The sequence below is a fragment of the Xiphophorus maculatus genome, chromosome 20, assembly GCF_002775205.1.
Source record: "Xiphophorus maculatus strain JP 163 A chromosome 20, X_maculatus-5.0-male, whole genome shotgun sequence".
Taxonomy (NCBI): domain Eukaryota; kingdom Metazoa; phylum Chordata; class Actinopteri; order Cyprinodontiformes; family Poeciliidae; genus Xiphophorus; species Xiphophorus maculatus.
Window position 1 is genome coordinate 29279428 of NC_036462.1, and position 23635 is coordinate 29303062.

At 38.1% G+C, this 23635-nt stretch overlaps 3 protein-coding genes across 4 annotated transcripts in view; 1 reads left to right on the forward strand and 2 right to left on the reverse strand.

Moving 5' to 3' along the window:
* Positions 1–12654, reverse strand: part of atxn7 (ataxin 7) — a 34204-nt gene extending 21550 nt beyond the window's left edge. For both annotated transcript variants that reach the window (XM_023324898.1, XM_014472293.2), the window contains exons 1-4: positions 12511–12654; positions 9907–10001; positions 3942–4154; positions 3651–3719 (exon numbers count right to left, since the gene is read on the reverse strand). In XM_023324898.1, the coding sequence (XP_023180666.1) occupies positions 3651–3719; positions 3942–4146 (274 nt within the window). In that variant the 5' untranslated portion in view covers positions 4147–4154; positions 9907–10001; positions 12511–12654. The remainder of the gene's footprint in view (positions 1–3650; positions 3720–3941; positions 4155–9906; positions 10002–12510) is intronic.
* Positions 12655–14852: 2198 nt separating this feature from the next.
* thoc7 (THO complex 7) lies at positions 14853–16925 on the forward strand. Its single transcript, XM_005808454.3, has 8 exons — positions 14853–14924; positions 15171–15291; positions 15707–15834; positions 15942–16028; positions 16314–16371; positions 16460–16526; positions 16605–16674; positions 16774–16925. Exons 1-8 carry the CDS (start codon positions 14906–14908, stop codon positions 16833–16835), a joined length of 612 nt encoding a protein of 203 aa, XP_005808511.1. The 5' UTR covers positions 14853–14905; the 3' UTR covers positions 16836–16925.
* An 87-nt stretch (positions 16926–17012) lies between these two features.
* Positions 17013–23168, reverse strand: mx1 (MX dynamin like GTPase 1). Its single transcript, XM_023324735.1, has 12 exons — positions 22871–23168; positions 21712–21849; positions 21464–21618; positions 21055–21193; positions 20776–20974; positions 20620–20698; positions 20424–20546; positions 20201–20342; positions 19962–20120; positions 18839–18915; positions 18463–18720; positions 17013–17848 (listed from the first exon to the last, which is right to left on the reverse strand). Exons 1-12 carry the CDS (start codon positions 23055–23057, stop codon positions 17624–17626), a joined length of 1881 nt encoding a protein of 626 aa, XP_023180503.1. The 5' UTR covers positions 23058–23168; the 3' UTR covers positions 17013–17623.
* Between the last annotated feature and the right edge of the window lie 467 nt (positions 23169–23635).

Sequence of the window (23635 nt, forward strand, 5' to 3'; positions counted from 1 at the left end):
TGCTCTAAAGAGGATATTATTGCCATACAGCACATAATTACTTAACAGAAATGCTCTAATTAGACTTTTAGATGTTGATGCAGATTTCTGGTTTTATTAGAGGTCTGATTTGTCGATTAGAGGTCAGAAAACTGCCACATTTTAATCACTCGTCATTTGGTCTGTGCATCACTACCTCATATCTACAACAATTCTTTGCATAATTGATAAAGCAATTAAGATAAAATGCCTGGTATATTGCGCAACCCTAATTAGGACAAACTGTGATAAAAAGATGTTGGCTATTTACTTTTGAGTCATTTTTTTTAGATAATAAAAATGACTCATATTCAGAGTTGATACACAGATATTATAGGACAACACAGACCGTCCAAAAACACCAGAGATCAACAGAAGCCTCCAATGAACTTCCTATGGAAAACCTGGTAGAGATCTTACAGCAGTGTGTTTTTCCAAAGAGAGCCGTGTCTATTGCATTCGGCACAGAGAAGGGGAGAACTGTGCAGGTGTTCAAGACATGGCAAACTTTGCCGCTGGTCACAAAACCAAGTAGGGAGGGCTCCAAACCTCTGCTTGAATGGAGCCTATATCAGCAAAAAGCACTTGCGTCATGTTTTCAGACTTAGAGGACAAGAAAGATCAATCTGCAGCTTACATCTTTGACATACAAAGAGCTTAGGGTTGCTGAGGGACTGCACCTGTAGGCAAGAACTCTACACAGTTCACTTCTGGTCTATGCAGGTTAAACTTAAAATTCCTGCTCCTGGGACATCCATACCTTATGATCACATTGCTTTCACATCGACTTGACACTTGGGAGCAAGGCTGTTCCTGCAAGTGTTTAGGTTATAGAACCTCTGAAGCTGCTTGAGGAAGACAGTTCAGCATCAAATATGCAGACTGGTTACGGCTCAAATAGACATTCAGATCATACAAGTCAATCTAATGCAAATGTGACTTCAAAACAAGCAGCTAAAATCACAGAAACAAAGGGGCTTGGTTTAAAAATCATTGTCATTGACATAAGCACTAGATGTGTGTTGGGCATTTCTTCAATATTCAATAACATCTTGCCCTGTTCCATAGTGCAATCCTCTTTGTGGCCGTCGAAATCACGTCAACGCTTGTTGTACAGTTGTTGTTTGTCATCCTCATATTATCTGCATCAGACTCTGCTGAACGTCGTACTCTGATGTGGTCTGAGCTTAACCTTTCACATCATGACCATCTCTGTTTTGTGCCTACCCAGTTATGCCGGATCATAGTCAAAATTCCTGTAACGACTCTGATCCGGGCGGACTCTTTTAGGTGAACATTTCTAGATCTCAGACTGAAAGCAGGACCTGACAGGGAGCTTGAGCAATCGGCTATCGACGATCACTAGACAAACTGCAATGTGTATCTGTGACTGGACCTCTATGGTTGTCCCTAATTTATGTGCAAAATTATTATTTCAGCTATTTGGACAACTGCTAAAGTTGCTGTTGTAAAACATTTTGGTTTTCTAAACTCGCATAACTTTACTCGGCCAGACACAACTAAAGCCAGGCTCATGGTGTGTAAATATTGGATGTCCGAATCTTTCCTTCTGAGGGAACGCTAAAAAACTCTCTAGTCCTGAGCTTGATTTGGTGTGTGACGCAAGTTCTTCTAATAACTTCCAATAACCTTAAACTCAAAATCTAAATCTTGGCCTGCAATCAGGACAAAAATCAGTATACAAGACGTTACAAATATATAAATTATAAACCGACATCAAGCAGCTCAGAAAGGCAAATGACCACATTCTGTGTGTCGTCTGCTCAAATATTTATAGATTGTGTATAACACCAGGTCTCCAGAAAAGATTCCTTTGATAGTTCCTAAATTCTGTACTCAATTAGACAAAACTACATTTTAAAACACATGCTCAGTATGTGTAGAATAGTATTCAGACCATGCTGAGTCCTAGTTAATTACTCAGTCATCTTATTTCATGAAAAAAAAAAAACTTTTTAAAAGAGTTGCAGCTTTTTAAAAATGTGTCCCACATTTTTAAATATGTGGGACCTTTTTAATGTCTTGTGTATTTTCTTTCTTTTTGTTTTATGGTTGACCTTAATTTTGTATTTCCAAGACCAAGTTTGTCCTTCATCTTGACCACAAGTCTCTGCCAGAAGAGAGATCGTATCTCAAAAAAAGACATTCTGGGCTAAAATAATGGCAAAGCTCAGGGATTGTTTGTTTTGCTGACCTGACTTCTAAAGACATAGGATATTCCCACTGTTGTGTTGTAAATAATGCAATAAGAAGTAAAAATATACAAGTTAAATCCATAAAATGGTGATCCTATAATGGAAGAAAATTGACTAAAGCTTCAGCAGGATAAAAGCCATTTTAGACTGGTTTCTACAATGAACTGAATGCTGACTTTTTATAAAAGAAAAGTAGAAGCCTCCTCTTACAAACAGTCTTTGTAACTACCACCTTTATAGAATTCGGTCATTGTGATGGCTTAGGAAAAGGGAGTTTTTTAAGGATACGACACTGAGATTCAATTAAGAATGTTTTGTTTCTACAAAGAGTTAAATTGCTGCTTTGAAACTTTGTAGTGCATTGACTTAAAGCTCTTTTTTTACATGCTAAATGGTACAAATGGAGACACTTAGCAATAAAATTAGCCATGCAACCATCAGTGTGTAGCTGACATTTATGCTGTAGTCACTTTACGACAAATAGCACTCCCGTCCTCTCAAAAACAACTCCTATTTACTTTTGCGAGTTGCAGTTTTGAGAATTTCTGTTTTGAACAAAAACACCCAGAGTATTTATAATAATACTTTATTATAATTTATTTTTTTTTCCCCCCCTGTGAAGGCAATATTTTCAAGAAAGTCAATTGCTTAAGTTTTTGTTTAACCAAAACAAGCACATTTAGTTTCAAATTAACCAAATAGTCTTAATTTCAGGAATTTTACTAAAATATGGAATATTTAAAACGATACAAGATGAACGTCTCCTTTATTCAAGCCAGGATATTATTTATTGTTTTCTTCTATTAGTTAAATATATTCTACAGTAACGATTGTGGGTTTGAGTTTAATAAAAAAGGTCTATCACGTTCATTGAAAGTTTTATGGCGACATCCCAGTTATTTTGTTAAATAGACATTTTTGTTGTGATTTTTTGGGTCATAACCTTTCACTGGTTTAAATGTAAATTGAGGGGCTTACATTTAATTTCAGCCATAAAAGGCTGCGATTGCCTTTATTTTTAGCCTGCAAACATGAAGTTACACTACTGTTAATTCAGATGTAGTAGTTTCTTTTAAGACACGGCTACTTAGACATTTTCTCACATGCATAAAGAAACGCACTATATCTGTGCTGCAGTGAGAAAACAATAAGTAGTGAGTATGTTTGGGCCTAAACTTAACTGCTGACTCCTATTGTTTTTGTGCACAGATGTAAAGGTGAAACTAAGCACGTTAACAACCGTGTTTCATATTGAATAGCCAGTTGTTTACGTTGTTGTTTATGTGCATGAGCTACAGTAAGTTCTGACTGGACCAAACGCGTAAAGTGTTTTGAGCCACTGTGTCTTATGTTCAAACCCCTAGAACCAAAATACACCTTTGGCCCTACAGCGAAAAAAAGAAAAACAACACTCACCTTCTCTGCACAAACGCATGGCTTCTCGATTTTTCCCTAAGTCTTTGAAACTTTCCTCCGATTCAGCACCTGAAAACAAGGCGATCCGACACAGGCACGGATAAATAGTTGCACTTGCTTGTCTGACCGTGCTGCTGCTACCAGTAGCGTTTCTTCATATCCAGCCTAAAAACTGCATGCAATCGGCCGAATCAAAAAAAAAAAAAAAAAAAAAAAAAAAAAGGACGGGACTGGCAACAGTCGCGCTTCCCTTCGCTTCATCCCGCACATTCGGGACGCCGAGGAACTCACCGTCGTGTCCGTGGAGTTTGGCGGCGTCGACCCAGCTGCTCCAAGGCTGTCCCAGCATTATTTCAGGACTAGGCAGCGATCTCCGCTCCGCAACAGTCGCCATTGCTGTGGAGCCTTCTCCCCGCTGGATCTGCTGCTGCTTCAGCTGCTGCCTGGCCGCTCGGCGCTGCTCCCCCCTGACGTCATCTTCGGCCCTTTCCGACATTCTTTCCGCTACAATGTAACAACAGAGAGAGTCAGCTACGGGCGAGCTCGGGATAGGACGGCTTTCTTACCTACTGAATATTTAAAACGGCCGGCACCGTGTGTTATTTTTGCGCCGACGACTCTCTCGAATGAAATAAAAATAATTGAATTAACCAACCAACCTGTGCGCGCTACTTCCTCTGTACTGAACAGATCCAAGTTTTACTGGCAGTTCAGCTGGAGGTCTCTGGGTCGCAATCTAGTTAACGCTGAAGCTTGTCACCTGACTCGTATGTGTTCATAAGCTTTGTTTCTTCCACTACGCAGAACACATATTGAAACGACAACTTGGCTATAGCATTTTGCATTAAATTAAAAACAATATGAATATTGTTCCAGGGCCACTTTATTAGGTACATCTTGCTGGTTCTATCAGACACGAACCAGGACACGGTGTCAGAAACACTTCTGTGGTCAGCAACAACAATGAGGTAGACTGTGATGTTGAAACAATGCTCAGTTGGTACTAATGGGCCAAAGAAAATATTTCTCACACCATTACACTACCACCGGCAGTGCTGAACGATGAAACGCGGCAGGATACTCATGGGTTCGTGCATCAGCTTCCAACCCCGCCATCTGAATGTCACAGAGGAAATCAAGACTCGTTGGACCTGGCAACCTTTTTCCAATCTGTTATTGTCCAATTCTGCTGAGTCTGTGTAAATATACGCCTCAGTTTCCCGTTATTAGCTGATAAGAGTGGCATCCTGTCTGTGTTTCTGCTGCTGTAGCCCACCTGTGTAAAGGTTTGATATGTGGGTTCAGATATCGCCATCGACATACTTGGTTGTAACACCTGATTATTTGTGCTGACGGAATGATGGAATTTCCATCATCGTAAAACAATCTGTCCATTCTCCTCAGAAAAAGACACATTTGTCCACACAGGTGAACCTTACTGGATGTTTTCGAACCATTTTCTGCGTAGTAGAGAGAAGGTTGTGTGTGAAAACCCAAGACCAGCCCACAAGTCACCAACACCCAAACCAGTGTGTTTATGTAAGCAATACCTTTGAATAAATACTAATAACACAATGTTTTTCAGTCATTAAATATTTATGTTGAGTGAAATGAAAATTATTTTTCACATTCATTTTTTTTGCCAATATCCTTTTTAAACAAACATTTAAAAACAAAAAGCAAATCTGAAAAGTGTGACATCCACATAGTGCTGTTCGTTCACTATCGTTCTCAAACATATATTTGAAGTCTATAAAGAAAAGCTCTCCTGAAGTAAACTTAAGATAATTATTGACATCGAGTTTTAATTTTGGGGTATCAAACTAACGACGACTCAAGTTTTTATTTGTAAAAATGTTATGGAAATTATGTTTTTATTCAACTTTGCAATTATGTACCACTAAAGTCCAAGTGAGGTACATTTTGTTTGTTTTGAAAAAAATATATATTATATATCAAGGGATATGAATAGTGAATAATTTCCACAACCTTTCCTTGTGGAAATAAGAGTGGAAAGCGAACAGACAAGACACTGTCGGTAGAACAGTAACATGCATTACGATATTGTCTGACTGGGTACCATGGTAAATGACACCTTTTCAAAGCAAGTATTAGAACTATACACAAAAGAAGAGATGACATAAGAAACCAATAACAACTGGGTAACTCTTACTTCTCTGTTTTTACAATGCACTATTGGATTCAGAATCTCAATGCATATACCATTCATGTGCACAAACTGGAAATGCATGGCTTGCGTTGTGCAATCTATGTCCACAGATTGGAAAACAGTTTCTTCCTGCTAAGAACAAGGAAGTGGGCCAGTGTGTGCAGGGCCTCAGGGCAGCAAGTGGGACACTGATGTTTAGCCCAAAGGTGAGGATTCTCTTAAACCGTGCTGACTGCTGAGTTGTCAAAGTAAGATGATGTAAAAAAAATAATAAGGAAAAAAATAGCTCAATGTTACTCCTTGGGCTTTCAGAAAATCCCTCTATTATATAACCATTATTACCAAAACAAGGTTAATTTTACTTTCACTTTCTAAATGAGTACTCCTGCTCCAGCAGCAAAAGAAAAACAAGACTTTTTAAAAAAATGAATATTGTACCTTGGAGAAAATAACACACTGGTAATAAATGCCTTCTATTTTTCAGCTCTATTGTGTACACTATTCCCTTTAAGTCTTAAGGAACAACACGCTGTTAGTATGACAAGGCAATGTGATTTCTTGATGTATAAAATGAAAGGCATATTGGAATGTCCTCTTAATTGTCTTCACCTGCCTGTGCACTTTTAAATTAAAAACTACACCAAATTGGAATCAACAACTTCAAGTTAGAGATATTTTTTGAGTTGGTATCGGATAACGACTAACCGCTCATTTTCTTCAATCTAATTTTAGCTGTTACAACCACAACTCTGAAATATGGATTTCTTATCCTCAACCGTTGAAAATAATTTGCAAACTCTAAAAACAAATATTTTTAGAGTTTCTAAATGAACTGCATTTAGAAACCACAAATATAATAATACAGTTTTCAAATGAAGATTTCATTTCGTAAGAGAAAAAAGGGCATCAAAACCAACATTTCCTTGTGTGAAAATATAAGTGAGACTGATATTTATCAATGTGGAAATGGTTGCAAAGTCATTTTTATAGCTCTAAAGTGTGAGGCTCCAACAAACCACAGTGAGAGTTGTTTTTCACAAATGGAAAAAGACAAGCCTGGATCAGTTATGAACCTTCTCAGGAGTGGCTGGCCTACCAAAATTACTCCAAGAGAGAACCAGCATCTCATCCAGGACGTGTCTAAAGAACCCAGAACAACATCTAAAGCACCACGGGCACCACTTGCCTCAGTTAAGTTCAAAGTTCATAATTGAACAACAAAAAGACTGGGCAAAAAATGATACATATGGGGCCAAGACCACTGCTGACTATAATTGACAAGACTTTTGGGGAGGGAAAAAACTGTGTTGGAACAACATTAATGTTTTTGAAATGTGTGCGTCCCATTACATCAGATGTAAAACTACTACAGCATCTCAGAGAAAGAAGCTCACAGTCAGTGGCGCTAAAAGTGGGAATGCATTACATATGGGTGCTGCACTAGAGAGGGTGCCAAAACAAAATTATTTCTAAGTGATTTCTCCATTTAACAGCTTTTTGTGCATGTGTAAATGATGTGATCAATAACAGAGACACAGACCGATTAGCCGCCCCTCCGCTCCTTCACCTTCACGCATTCAAGTGCGCGTCCCTTCGAGTGCGGGGGGTACGCTTTTTTATGTTTTTAATTCTTTTTAATTGCGTTGTCATCTGATGACAGGGAGCTAAACATGGAAAGAAAGAAAAGAAAAAGAAGGGAGAATGATAGAAATGTAAAGATGAAAAAGAGCTTTTGCAAGTGTTTGAAAGATAGTCGGTAAGTTATGTCGGTCTATGAAGAGGAAGCTAGAATTCAGGTAAGTTACCAGTAAAATGACAGGACACTGTGGTCCTGCAATTGTGCGCTGTAGTTACAATATAGCAGATTATGCTAAGGAAAATAAAGGAACTTGTTTGTGGTTATTTTGTTGTTCTGACCGTAGCCAACAGTAGCACCTATAATGTGCCAGCGTACACCTCGGAAAGTATAGTTTCAGTCAAACATGGAGGTGGCATTGAGATAATTTGGGGTAATGTTGTAGCTTTAGGACCTAGACAACTCGGTATCATTGACGGGTGAATTCAACTCTCCTTTCTATCATCTAATGATAGGAAATGTGGTACTGTGCATTAAATATTTTATCAGCAGAAGGTCACTTAAGAGTTGTTTTGTTTCAATCTGCCTTTGAATATAACCTGCCATATTTTATAAGAGTGGATTGGTCCAGACAGGGATCATAACAAAAATAAATGTGAACATAGCACAATGTCTACTGTTTTCAGACAAAAAAAACATATAAATAAATGAGATATGATGGAACATTTGACAATTTTTAAGATTATGTATTTTCCCTATGTATGATTAACTAAATTTAAAAATAAACTGCATACAATACGCTTTACATCATGAATACAAAATGGAAGTAAAAAGGTATGAAATGGCAATGCGCAGGACGTACGATTTAGGGGTAAGAATTGTAAAATGGGGAAACTGACCTGTTATTCACACATGACGCAAAAAAGTAGCAGTTCTTGTAAACATCATCTTGCTGATTAAGACCAAACAAAACCTTATTATTTCATTACAGCCGCACAAAACCCCCCCCCCAAAAAACAATCACAATCCAAAGCTTGGTTTGGCTTGAATTGCAACTATTCTTTAGATTTTTTTTTAAAACCACAAATTACTTTTCAAACTCCATTTCACCTGTATGAACTAAGTTCTTAACAAAGCTTAAGGGAATATATGTAACCCAGCTGGGGCTGAAATGATACAGAGATTACTCATAACATCATTGGTGGGGTTTGCAGTTATTACTCATCAGTCGGTCTTACCCTGCATCGGATTTACATATCTCCGTCTTACTCATCGCCACCTCATCTTCTCCTGAGCTCAGAAAATGGTTAAACTTGAAGTTGTACACCAGGAACTACAACGTTGAGAGACAGAATGCTAAGAACAACAAGAAGCTAGGAAGCAATCCCACAACCACTTTTACAAATGAAAACAAAACTGAAGTACATCTCTTTATTTTACAGCAGCTATGCATCAGCTTTATTATCAGTAGTGCAACTTTGAGTAAGCAAAAATGGCTGATATTTTTTTTAAAACAAGCACTTAAAATGTCCCTAATCCACTAATTACATCTCAATAATACTGAAAAAGATTTTTAAAAAATCAAAGTTTACTAAAAAAGCATTGCACAGCGCTTGCCATCCTGTCCCTGCAGCAGCCTGTTAACCAACCTGAGCAAATCAAGAAAGTAGAAAACTGTCCTGTGGTCTGACAACTGAAACTGTGAAAGTGTTTATGGAAATTATGGACTACACTTATTCCAGGCTGAAGGTAACAGTCGCCATTTTACTTTGAAATTGAACATGTATTTTGGAAAGAAAACTAAACTGGGCAGTTTACGTTTTCACAAAGAGAGAAATCTTAAAGGTGTGGCATGCATTTCCAAAGGTCTTCAAAAGTTGCCTAACTGGTGAAGTAGCGCTCAGCGATGCATAAATTAATCTCAGTATAAATCCAGTTGTCCTGCGAAGGCCTCAGAGGTTTGCTAGAGAACATTAATGAACCAACAGGATCATAAAGAAAAACAAACCCAGCAGACAGGTCAGGGAGAAAGTTGCAAAAAGGTTTGAAGAAGAGTTAGGTTCACAACACGTTTTTGCTTTAGTAGCAAATAAAAAGCAAACTATATTTTATTCAATTTTTGTTTGTGAGATAAAAATGATGTGCTACATTTTGCTGGTCTATCACATAAAACACCAATAAGCTATTTTATGAGTTTGTGGCTTCAACGTCACATGTTCAGAGAAAGGACCACAGACGCCATGCATTGCGAAACTGTTGCCTAAACACTACTAAAAAGCTAAATGAACAAAGAACTTAAAAACAATATACAAATGATGTTTTATTAGTGACATTTTTGGTTGTGCATTTGTATTTCAGAAAAGCCTGAAGTATGTGAAGAAACATGAAACAGGATTGCTTCACAACTGACTTACCAAACCTCAATACACATAACCTTTTAAGTGTGGCAATTGTAAAACGTATGGAAGAACTACAGTTACCTGCTACATTAAGAAGCTGTGAGATCTTACCTTGATGGAACAAGAAACAAGGAGTTTATTTTTAATTTGATCAGCCAATCCTCATCAGCTTTAGTGTTTGCAGGCTGGCACACCAGAGAGGATATCTGGAGAAAAACAAAACAGTACATACCGACACAGACAATTATGCAGGGTAAATTAGGCTGAAGTGGGTCAAATCGCCACTGTGCCAAGTCACATCTTCATTTTACAAATAAAAAGAAGGAACTTTAGATATAAAATGTTCCTATAAGCTGGCGACTTGAACTCTTGTCCTTGTTGGCATCTGTTTTTTGTGATTTACAGTCTTTGCTGGAACAAATCTGATTAAAATGACTGGGCCATTAACAGGTTTCTTCACAACTTGAAAACCTGCTGAGGAGTAATTTCAATCATTTGAAAAAGGAGTTTGCTCTCCAATTTCATTTAATTAGCATTTGGATAAATGCCCTTTGCGTTGGCCTTAAAGTGAAAAACATGAGCCACACTTACTTTTAGAAATTCAACAGGCTCAGCTGCAGGCTTTTTGGTCTGATATTTTGAAATCTAATCTTGAGAATTCATGTTTTCTTCTTGTTTTATATTGCTAGACACTATATGTAGCCACTGGTAAATTTACTTGGACGTCAGTGTCTATGTTGATAAAAGTTTATCAATTAAATAAATGACGTTTGAATCCCATATTTACATTTTGCACAACTTCTTTTCCAAACATTTATGCCCTTTTAAAGCATTTCTTATTATTTCTTTTCCTGTGAATTCATTATCAAAGAAAGGTCACTTGAGTCAATAAACCTTAAAAATAAATTATTATTCCTGTGTACATTGCATTTTACTTACAAATAGATCACCGGAGTGATCAGAGATCCAGACGTATTATCACACCATCACCGCCTCTTAAGCTATTTTAGATCTTTTAGACTATTTTCTGTTGCCTGACAGGTTCTGTTTCAAGAAATGTCTGGATTCTAATGGCTTGTCTGTAATGAGGCCTGAGTGTAGCTCATAAACTTGAAGAAAAGAATATGTATGACTGCTGATTCATAATATAAAATTAAAGCAATTAGTTTTTCACATAGGACCAATAAGGTCTAGCTGACTTTCCCCCCCTAATCAATGGAATCATGATTCAGAAAGCTGTTTTTACTGTTTACTCTGGCTATACCTTTCGGAGATCAGTTGAAGAACTTAAATATAACAAAAAAAAAGAAATTTATAGCTTCATCTATGCATTACAAGTCCTTGAATCCGTGTCTGTTTGTGCTATGAATTCACAAATGTTGAATAACAGAATGTCAACAATGACATGCTGAAAAGGATGACATCTATATTTTAAGTGTTTGCTTTAAAAGTATTAAAATATATGAGTCTGGTCATCCTCAAAAGTATCTCCGATTACATAAAAGGCCTTTGACCCACGATGCAGTTGTCAAAGATGTTTCTGCTTTTAGTGACCAATATGCCGAAGCTCACAGAGAGTGATGGGAACATGATGATGTTGGAAAAGAAAGAGAAGCATGAGGTGATGTTGGGATTATCTGTTTTTATAATATAGTGCTGTCCAACATAAACAGAATTTAAATACAAATGTCCAGTGTGACAAACTTCCTCAAAGCAATGTATGTCAGTCATAGATAATAAAGAAAGGACTACCCTTTATCAGTAATGTAAAAACTAATTAAAAACAATGAAACAAGTCATTGTTTCAAATGTAAGCCGTAGTATGTGACGTACATACGGTAGTGCGTGATTTATGTAGAAATAGTCAAATTTGATCTTCAGTTTCTACACTCCAGAGCGTATGTTGTTGTATGATGTACTTTAAGTATGTGTGCTGGGAAAAAAAACTAAAAAACTTTTTTTCTACTAGAATATAAACGGTCGTTTAAATCTGCAAACATGAGTAATTATGGCTGAAAGTTAAAACATTTTTTTGTGGTTAATAATGGCAACATAAGCTAGTTCCTAACATTTTGAACATATTATGATCAATATGTCACAATAAATCAGGTAAACTCACTTGAGGCAGCCTGTGAAAGGGATGAGCATTAACATTTACAATGAAATCAAATCTCTCATCACAGTAAATTTATTTATTTGCATACTTTGCATGTGAATTTATTCACATATTTTCACGTTAGACTGGTATTTAAACTCTATATCTACGGCGCATCGAAAATAAACTAAACTTTTATAAGGGTTACATACAGAAATGTCTCCATTGGCAACAAGCAGGTGCAAATGGGGTAGCTAGCGGGTAGCAGCTAGAGGACACAAACAAGAGGCAGCATTTTTAGCTAACGTTGCTCCTGTACTTTTTTTTACTACATTTGTAACAACACAAACTATACTATCTAGATGAATTCTCTTTAAACCCCAATAACAACTAACAACCAACATCTGGTGGAGTTATAATCGTCAAAAAGGATGTTTGTTTGCGTAGTCCTGTACTATAAATGAGCTCCATTCAGAGTGCCACTGGGGCTGGTACTCCACAGCAGCGGCGGCTAACTGTTACATTAGCCTGAAGCCAGCCACGGCCAGCGTTAGCGAGGAAGCTGCCAGAAGCCTGACAGCACAGCGGCGGTCACGGAACGACGACAGCCGGGAACTTACCGGGGCCCTGGGTACTGGAGCTCTAAATGTGTCCCCAGGTCGGTGAACAGCAACTGGATGCACGGGGTGAATGACAAAGAGGACGGTGGGAGAGAAACGAATGCAGTGCTCAGCTTCTAAGGAGGTCTTCTCCTGGTGCTTCCATGTCTGTTTACCAGATTGCATTCTGGGACAGGGACGTCACTGGTGATGTGTCGGTCGCGAGCGAGTCAAATCACCGTGCCGGCTCTTTTCTGTGAACGATGGAAATACAAAACCTGAGTGAAGACAATATTTAGGGATAATATTAATATTTAATATTTGTTGTTTTCTTAGCAGTATGATATTAGTTGTAATGCTTATAGTGTAATTTATTTGAATTGTGGGAAGAAGTACTGGTGGCTCTTACATGAGTGCTGCTCACTTCAAATTCCTTCTTCTGTGCCTTGTATTCTAAAGAATCTGTGGAACAGTTTGGCCATTCATTATATTGTAGGCCTCACTTTTGTCTTAAGTTATGTTAGTAGTATTATAAGATTTTTTAAATGCTATGCGTTTTATACATAGCACAGATTGAATAACTTTAATAGCTTTCAAGCTGTAAATTTTTCTTTTACCCTAGATTATATTTGATAAGTCTAATTATTTTAGGCTTTGGGATAAAGGTGATCACAGTTTTCTTACAAACTGTGAAACTGTTGTTTCATTTATTACTGAATTTTACTATTATCTTTATTTAACCATGAAGGGCCTGTTGAGATTTTAAATTTCATTTACAAGAGAGACCAGAAATGTTAACACATATAAAATCTTCAGTGTTGTTATGCCAGTTTTTTTTTGTTTTTTTTTTACAATCCTAAACAAAACACATGACATGACAATAAGCAGTTCAAAAATCTTGAATCTGGATAATGTTTTTGTGCAGGATCTTTCATGTTACTTCCTGACATGCTGCATCCTGAGTAAAATGCCATATCCCCTAAATTACACACCTATGCTGTTAAGAATATATAATTTCTGAGTTCTAAGAGGCTAAAATCAACTTGAGCTCCCCATCAATGAAATTGTAACTCGACATGAGGTTTTTGCACCTTTCTCGTGAAATAAAGCCCGTTCCAGCAGGACCATCAGTGAATGATTCTGCATCTTCCAAAATTGTTTTCCATTCTGTGTCTATCCTGGCAGGACATACAATAAAGGCATGGAGAGCACATCTTGGCGTAAAGTAGGACCTCTGTTATTGAACATGTCGCTAATTTATTCAAAAAGATTAAATGCAGTCAATACATTTACATTAACAGTACAATTCATAATAACACCGTTAAAACCAGACATGAATGCAGTGCAATAAATACATTACTATCTGTAGGAGAAATCAACATGGATGAGAACCCTTAAAATTACTTACTGCTTATACTTTGAGACCCAACATGATTGCTGTATTTAGGAAATAGATTACTTTTTAAAACTTTAAATACTGGCAATGTCTTACAAATGTGTACATTTTAATTCTAGAAAAGCATCCACGTCAGATTCAAATGAATAATTACAAAAAGCTAAGAGCTGTATTAAACGGAGACTCGATTGGAAGTCAAATGGTTGCTGATCTGAGTAAATGATCCGGATCTTACAAAAGAGTTCTAACGCCCATCAGACGTCAGTGCGCGAGGGCGTGAAGTGCACGCGCATTATCGTTCGGTCTTTTTTGTCTACGACAAAAATACATAAATTACTGAGCAGAATACAATAAAAAGATTAAGATAAAAGACAATAAAAAATAGGGACTACAATAGAGTGAAAAAGTGTTTTCCCCACTCACTTTTTTTGTTTTCTAGTTTTTGCTCTTCTTCGTCACACTTATCTTCGCCGAGTTGCCTATGCAATCCAGGGAAGAAAGGCTCAACTTCTGCTTGTCAACATTTCTGTGATATTAGGATGTTAGATGGTAAGAGCACTATCTATCTTGGATGTTATTTTGGTTTATTAAACTGTAGTAAAAGCCTAAACGCCCAGAGTAGGAGGATTTCATAATCAGTTATATCATATTTTGCAGGCTGTAAGTCAAAAATGTTCTCATGAAATTACAATTGTAGTAAAACCCATGATTTTTATTAATGATTTATTGTCGTTTCAATACCTTCTACCAAAATAGCGATGAGAAACAATAATAAAAAAAAAAGATCAATCTCGCTTCCAAATTAACAGCTCGTTCTTTATTTACAAAAGAAATTAAAGTAACTGAAAATAATAGTTTTAAGCTCACTAAAAAGCAAATGCATTGTGAATACGATCACATCCACGCCAAATTCAAACTTGCACAGTTCAAACGTCCTAAGCAGCAGTTCCTTTTACCGCCAGAGGTGGCAGTATCGGCTGAAAATGCGTCTGTAAGGAGAAGAAGAACATCAACAACACCATGGGGGCTGTTACTGATGGTAAGTAATTGTGCGATTTATTCGTTTTATTTCTTAGTTAAACTCATTTTCTGTTACCGTCTTCTCAACTCTGTAAAGGGTCAACACATAAGAGCGGTTTAATCGTCAACAAGCATTAAATTCCGCACAAAAAGTCGTCTTTACTGAGAACAGCTAACATGCTAACAATTAGCTAAGTCAGTAGCTTCCTAGCAGCACACCTTTGAGCGTGCTCACTTTACGCCCCCCCCCTGATCTGTGTCACAGATGAAGTTATAAGAAAGCGTCTTCTCATTGACGGCGACGGAGCTGGAGATGACCGCAGAATCAACCTGCTGTTGAAGAGCTTCACTAAATGGTGCAACTCTCCTGGGAGCCCTGAGGAAGGGTGAGCGAGTTCACACACTGGTCTGGAACTCTGTGTGTTGGTTCATGAAATTAAATCTTTCTTGAATTGCTAGGTATGTGATATATTTAATACTAAGCACACGTTTGGATGAATTGCAATAGTGCTCTGTGTCTACAAAAGTTCCTCAAAAATTCAAAGTAATATAAAAGGAAATATGATGTGAAAAGATATCTTGTAGCTCATCACCTGTCCCATGTGCATTTTTCCTTCCGTCTGTTTAAATCTATCCATTCAGACCAGAGTAGAAATGTAATTCATACATTTATAGTGAGATTTTTTTTTTTATTAAAACGGGCCAAGAAGGACAGAGATGTTTGAAAATGTACTCCAGGATTTTAAAAACGCAGTCAAGAAACCCCGTTTTTGGGAGCTCACCTGTTTTCTGTGCGTTTAGATTCACCCAGTATCAGAGGATGCTGGGAACTCTGGCTCAGTGTGAGTTTTCTATGGGGAAAACGTTGATGGTTTACGACATGAATCTTCGGGAAATGGAGAATTACGAGAAGATTTACTCAAACATAGGTAGGAACTCATTCAAACTATCCGAGTCTGTAATATCGATATCTTTTGGCAAATAATTAACTAAAATGTTTGTGGTTGTTTTTTTGTTTTTTTTTGTTACATTCAAGAGCAAAACATCACGTCCGCTCATGACAAGATTGCAGAATGCAAAAAGGAAATACAGAGAGCGAAGAGAATACGAAAAAATCGACAAGGTAAACGTCTTTGATGTTTTGTACTTTTACAATCCCTAGGAAAGTATTGATGAGCTTTTAAACGTCAGACAAGTAAACGTCAAAGTATTTTACTGGGATTTTATGTGGTTGAAAAAGTTGTGCATAAGAGTTATGTGGAAGCAAAAAAAAAAGTTTTTTGTCTCATCTGACCCAACCACATTCTTCCACTAGTCACTGCATTCTTCTAGGGAAATACTTCTACTTTTTATATTTAGTTGTTTAGGATTATCTAAATATTGTAAATGTTTGCATGTGTTCTTCCAGAATATGATGCTTTGGCAAAGATAATACAGCAGCATCCGGATCGGCATGAAACCCTCAAGTAAGCCAGCATTTTATAATCCATACCATCTTTTGTTTTTAATTATTATTTTTTTTAAAGTCATGTGCTTTGTTTTGTTTACTCAAAGGCAGCTAGAGGCATTAGACAAAGAACTTCAACATTTGTCTCACATTAAGGAGAATGTGGATGCAAAGGTAAATGAAAATTGATTTATTCTCTCTTCTGTTTAGACAGAAGTTTCTTTCTTTTTTTGACACCTGTCTTCTGTTCAGTTGGAGTTGAGGAAGAAGCAGTTCCATGTTCTTCTCACCACCATTCAGGAGCTACAGCAGACACTTGAAAGTAAGGATTTATTTTTCTGTAGTGGCACTTGCATTTCAAACTGTAATATATGAAAACCAAAGCCCTCGCTCTTCGTTGCTTATCATTACTTTTCCCCAGATGACGAGAAGTCAGACAACGACGACCAAAGTCAGGAGAGCCCTGCACAGAACGGAGAATGAAATCTTTCTAGATTTTTAACGGAACTGATTTTAAGAAGTCCTCTTTTTTTTCTTGTATGTACTTTTTGAATAAACTTGACTTTCACATATGTGTTTTTGTGTGTAATTGATGCATTTGACATGTTTTTTTTTATTTTTTATTACACACTGCATACCAAACAAAGATCAGAGTGATGTATATATTATAGGAGCATAAATTAAAATTAAAAAATTTTGGATTTTCTCAGTTTAAAAAATTTTGTCTGCATCTTGTCAATTAATTGCAACTCAGTTCTGCAATAAACTGGCTTCTTTTTGGATAATTAAACACAATGTTTGTTCACTAGTAACATTGAGGAGGAGAGCATGTGTTCAGCTGCTTGCTTTAACATTTAAGAAAGTTTTTAGATTTGAGTCAAATGTCCACAAGGGGGTGCTAAAGTCCATTTTGAGTTCACTGCTGGGTTTTAACAGTTACAGCAACGCGTTACTTTCCATTAAACTTATAAGTTTTTGCCATCTACAGTAAGACAAAAGGACTTAAATTGTTGAAAACTTTATTTAAACGTATTCCTAAGACAATTCTGTTAAAAGAAAATTTATACTAAAAAAAAAAAACATTTTTAATGCCTTCTGGAATATTTTGGAATATATTTAGCAATAAACTACATCATAGAACATTTAGGTACTTCAATGTATATTATGCATTGCATAACATGTTGTGCAGAAAATTTTAATTAAAATGCGAAGCATCTTGCGCTACGCGTTTACAGCAAACGATGTGCTCCTCCTGGACGGCGCTGCTCCTCCTAGAACTCCGCCAGGTATCTCCGGGCCTCCATGAGGCGCTTCGTGCGACTCTGCAACGCATCCCTCTTGTTGCCGATGTCGTAGTCCTCCTTCAGTAGGAAGTCCACATTTTCCTTGTCCTGAAGCAACTGCAGCATTTCCCTCTGCAGCTGGACGGCGGACTGTTGCAGCATCTCGTAGCGGATCACCAGGGGGATCTGGTCAGCCAGACGCATTCCGGCAATCTGCCACAAGAAATGGGCAAAATGGTTTAAGACTATAAGAAGAAAAAAAAAAAACCTCAACCTGAGGAATAACCTTGTGTAGCTTGAGTATGCAAAGTTAACCTTTTGTGTACATAAATTAACCAAACTGTGGGATGAGTAATTTTCTACCAGTGGAGTGATCTCGGTCTGTTAAGAATCAGGAGAGTTACATTTCTCAGAATTAAGGTGAACTGAGTATCAGCCAACGATAATTACAGTCCAATTAAACAACAGAGTAAATCCACTGGGATAATGCAGTAAACATTGTACAGATTAACACCCCAAGTCCCGTCAAGGTTAAAACATTACTGACAGCTTTTAATGGATGGACTTTTAGCAAAATAAGATAATTCATGTAAGAAAAACTTTTGACTCATTCACATTCAGGTTTTGAGCGCGACATTTATCAAGGTAAAACAACACAAGGGAAATATTGGTTTGGGGATCCTCCAACATCGGTTGCATGGGAGAATTTGTTGTAGCGACATGAGACGGGTATTGAAAGTTATTTGGATGAAAAAAAAATTTTTTTTAAATGAGATCAAATCTGAAGTGTTTGTGCGTACTGAACCTGTAATTTAAATCTTACTTACTTTGTAGTATGATTTAAGATGCACCATCAGCTCTTGAAGTGTTGCGTGATTGTCCATGCAGAACACCATGCTCCTTGAAAGGGATGAAGGCTTCTTATAGATTGGGTCTTCCTCTTCCTCCTCTTCACTCTTGCTCTCAGTCAGACTGTTGCTGTAGGTCTTATCCTGGGAGTAAACCAGCAGCTCCATCTGAAACTGGGTCCTCAACATCAGTTCAGCAGAGGATTCCTTTAGCTGCTTAATGGCCTCAATCTTTGCCTACAAAATGGACATCTGCATTTAAATTTGACCAAAATAGTGAAACGAATTAAGAGAGCGGAAATGCTGTGACTCAAGCTGTAGTGCAGTTTTTCCACAATCTTAACTAAACCCCTACCTTGGTTGTTTTCAAAAGATTGGGGAATCCCGTGAAGCTGTTATGGGCCAGCTGAGTGAAAGTTTTCTTGATAGCATCTAGAAGAAACAGAGAGCGAAAAAAAAGAAAAAGTTGCTTTATTTTTATTCCTCTGTGGCCGTGTTGGAAACATAAGACGGAGTAATAGTGAAGAAAAACTACGACGAAAACATGCAGGTAAATTTTCTTTCCTCTGCGTTGATATTCGACTTGAGCAGATGTCATTCTTGTGTAAGCGAAGAACGGCTCTAATCAACTTCCTCGTCTCACTGATGAATCACATCCGAGCAGCACATATGAAGTCTACGTGGTGCATATACTTTGAGGCTAAAAGATGGTTTATAATTGGTCTGAAAGTGTAACTTTTTTCCTTGTGATTTATAACAAATCTATATGTGGACCTGTTTCGGTCAAGACAGACAAGTGTAAGCAAGACAGCAGACTAAGTTGGACTCAAACACTGAATTTAAACAGCGATGTAGCAGTTCTGGATATAAACTTTTCTATTTGTTGAGCACCTTACAGTTTACTTTTTATTTTGGGAAAATAAGTTTGACTTCATTCGTAAATTATCCAAAAAAATCACTAATTATCAGTGCACAGCCTGACCTACATCTTGAAAACTTAGTAAAACTTTAGATAAAAACGCCACCAGTACAATACAAATATGCAAATATGTCATATGGACCATCGTTCAATTTTAGAGCGCAAAACAAAAAAAATAGTCTTTTTTCCTACACAGTCATATTCAGTTCCAATCGAGCTTCATGAAAGACAGAATTCTGATCAATAGTAGAGATTAAAAAAACTCATATTACTACTAATAAAAAGGTTATATCACATATTATTTACTCATTATAGGTAGGAACACCAGTGCCTCCACATGAGAAGTACGCCTAACTAAACATATCCAAGCACCAGGGGTGATATAATGCAGTTCTACTGATTCATATTACTGCAATTTTACAACAACAAAACAAGTTGTTTAAATTTTGCCCTGTGCTTTCTGACTTTGTTGCACGATTTATAGATTTAACTCTGATTCAAGTCTACATAAAGTCTACCTCAGCATTGTAACTACTCTAAAAGAAGTGCCTCCAATCACCTCCGACACCCTTAAGCTTCATGATGGCTGGTTCTTCCAGCTGTTTGATCTGCTCCTTCACCATCACCTCGAAGGTCTTGTAGTTGATGAAGCCTGGTAGCTCTCTTCCACGGTACCGCTCCTCATATTCCTCCACCTCTCTTTCGATTTTTCTGTTAACTGCACCACAGAGGACATGCCACACAAGTCACAGCACTGACTTACCGCTGTGCTCCTGCTTAAACAACGGAAACTCTCACAATTTTCTCCTGAATTGTCCAGGTGCGCCTTCCAATTCCCAAACTCTCTCCTAAGCACAGTGAAGACGTTGAGTCTCTCCCCGCACTTCAGCTCCTCCCCTGTGGTCAGACTGATGGCATCCTGGGTGAACGCCGTCACTTTCTGTAGTGTTACAGGAATTTCAATGCTTTGTTGGGAGGATAATTTCGCAACCAAGTGTTAGTCGCAGTGTTGGGCGCTCACATCAATCAGGAAGACGAGTCTCTCCGCCGCATCGGACGGAGGTCCGTTACCGTACCGGTCGAGCTCCATCTGAGTTTGCTTCAGCTTGTCATCTATCTGCTCTTCCAGTCTTGGGAGAGATTTCTGTAAAGTCAAACTTCCAACCATTAAAAGCTAAAACATCCACTGGGGAGCTGACACTGAGGCAATGCCTCACCTCGATGTGATGCACCAGCTCAATGGTAAGTTTCTCCGCCAGAATGGGAACGGTTGCAAGCTCTTTGTTGTACAAAGTGCTGCAAAAAGAATTCAAAAAATAAAACATTTTGCAACATAGAAAGGCTACCTGGTGGCTCAAGAAGATTTAACTTACTGGAAATAGGGGTGATTTTTAAAGAAGTCTTTCTCTCTCTCAATGGCTTCAGTCAGAGACACCTTCTCTGTGATCTCCTTCTGGCCTCTGCATTTGACGATCATGTAGCCTTTCTTCAGCTGGATGACTTCGTTGTTGACTATTTCCACCACCGTCTCTTCCGTGCCTTTGTCCACCAAGTCAGGTTTGGTCAAAATACCTGAGAGCAAGAGAATTCATACGTCTTTAACTGCTTAACTGAGAGCCAGGTGGTCATTTTACTCAATAATTTCTATTTACCCAGAGTCCTTTCTCCATCGGGATCAACCTGTTGAGCCATCTTTAAAGCCTCCGTAGTCGCGATGTCCACATTGGATGGAACCACCACCAAACTGATGGTTTCTTGTTTTTTAATAAATTTGTCGATGAGTCGCTTTATCTGAAATGTCCCGCATATATTGCCTAAGATTTACAATATAAAAAATGGCACATGGCAACACACTAGGTCAAGGTGATCTAAACCGCAAGCCTACAAGCAGGAAAGCGGCTCTTCAGCAGCCACTTTCCTGCTTGCTTTCCCCGACCTGTTAGGTCGGGAAAAGATCGTCACGAAACGTCTGAATTTGAAGCCTTCTCGGTTCCTCTAACATTCTTTGAGCAATTTACTAGGAAAGACGCAGATTCTGAGGAACACATTAACAATGCTGACCTGATCACCGATGTTCTCTGGTTGTCCCTTTACAGCCACCCTGGCGATGCCAGGAAGGTCGATGAGAGTCAGGTCCGGCACGTCCGGGGAAGCAATTTCCAGAGTGATGAGGTCATCGCAAATCCCCACTCCGACTCCGGCCATTTCATCCTGTGCTGGAGAGAGGAAACAAAGGCGGTCGTAATGGTGAGTGACGCATATTAAAAAAATAACTTTCATACTTTTACCAGAAAAATGCAATGTTGTACCTTCTCTGATTTTTTTCTCCACAATTGCAGGATCATTTAGCTCCTCCTCAAATTCTTGGTAACTGATCTTTCCATACCAGTCCTGGCCTTCTCTCCTTCTCTTCATCTTCAGCTCAAGAGGACATCTTGTGACTATGCCTGGATTAAAGATGAGTCAACGACAAGACAAGACAAGTTAAGGCAGGTCCAGTGAGGCTAGTGACTGTTTGGCTAACAGAGCTTGAAATATATTGCAGCTAAAACCAGAAGTTTACATACACCAAATAAAAAAAAACAAACACGTTTTTTTCAAAAAGCCAGATTGCCGTTTGCAAATTCTCACAGGTACAAATACCTTCATTTCTGGAGGCGTGTCCTCTGGTAGGAGGTTACTAAAGTGGAGCTGTTTGGCTAAAATGGCCACTGCTTCATATGGAGAATAAAGGGGGAAATAAATCACCCAGTACGGGGAAGTCTGCATCATGTTGCAAGGTTGTTTTGCAGCAAGAGCAACTGGTGCACTTCATGAAATAGATGATGCCATCTATTTCATGAAATAAAACAGATGGTATCCAACTATGCATCATTATGTTATGGGAAAATATTGAAGCAACATCTGAAAACATCAATCAGAAAGTTAAGGCTCATCTGTAAATGGTCTTCCAAATGGACAATGAGCTTAAGTGTACAGCCAAAGTGGCTTAAAAGTGGCTTAAAAGTAAGTATGGCATCTATAGATTACCCGATGCCAGTGCCATAGCGCATTTATGGACAGATCTGAAAAGGTGTGTGAGTGAGACCAGACAGTCTGTACCTCATTCTTGTAGCATTAAGTAATTAGAAATCATTTTCTAGTTCTAGCAGAAGCTAGAACAGCAGAAGCTTGATCTGATTTAACTTCAGATGGTGAGAGAGAAAAACAGAGAACAAGGCAGAGATACAGACAAACTGGTATAAAACAGATTTTTGTTAATATAACTCCGTATATCTTGTTTTGTGAATTACTTTTTGGCCTTTAATACGATTTGCTTATTTTTCAAACATTTTAACAAAACTACGATCATGTTCAAAATTATGATATTTGCAACAACAACAAAATCTTTAACTATTTTTCATATTATTTCATTAAAACCATAGTTTTATTTCGGCTACAGACATTAAATGACTTTTAATCACCCACCGCTTCCTCTTGGCAGAGCCACCCCGGACAGCGCCTCCAGCACCGAACTCTTCCCGGAGCTCTGGTCCCCTATCACGGCTATGGCAGGCAGCGCCAGGTCCTTCTCCACTCCCAGAGAGCGGAGGGAGTCGATCAGGTCGATGCAGGGACGCACCTTCTCCTCGTAGTGTTGATTCAATGTAGTCATCGCTTCTGATTTAAAATAAGACGATTAAACCCGAAAGACAGTTCTGCAGCTGAGGCCAGTTTTGTGTGCTGCCCGTTTGAAAGACGGAGAGTCCTGGCTAACCTGCCGCACAGGAAACAAAAACTGTCTCCGGATTTTTAAGTTTCGCTTCCCAGCATCGCAGAAAATTGAGGGAGTGTCTCGACGAACGCAGCTGCTGGGGTCAGGTTGAAGCCTTTTATTTATATATTTATTTATTAGGCCCGAGCAGCAAAGCGCTGCGAAGGCCTATTGTATCTGTACTGTTTATTATTATTATTATTATTACGATTCTTCCCACCTCTTCGTGTGCCTTTTTGGGGGCTTTATCATATTCAAAAACTCACCAAACTTGGCGGTCGCGACTAGAAAATTTAAAAATTTTGAATTTTAAGGTTGTCGCAAAAATCGCAAAAAAAATTGCTGAACGGCGGCAACTAGCAATTTTCTGTTGACACAATGGTATGAACGTACTTCATCGTAGAGACATGAAATTTGGTACACTTGTAGAGCTCACCAAAAGACTCAGAACTTACATTTAATGTTATAAGCCAACTATC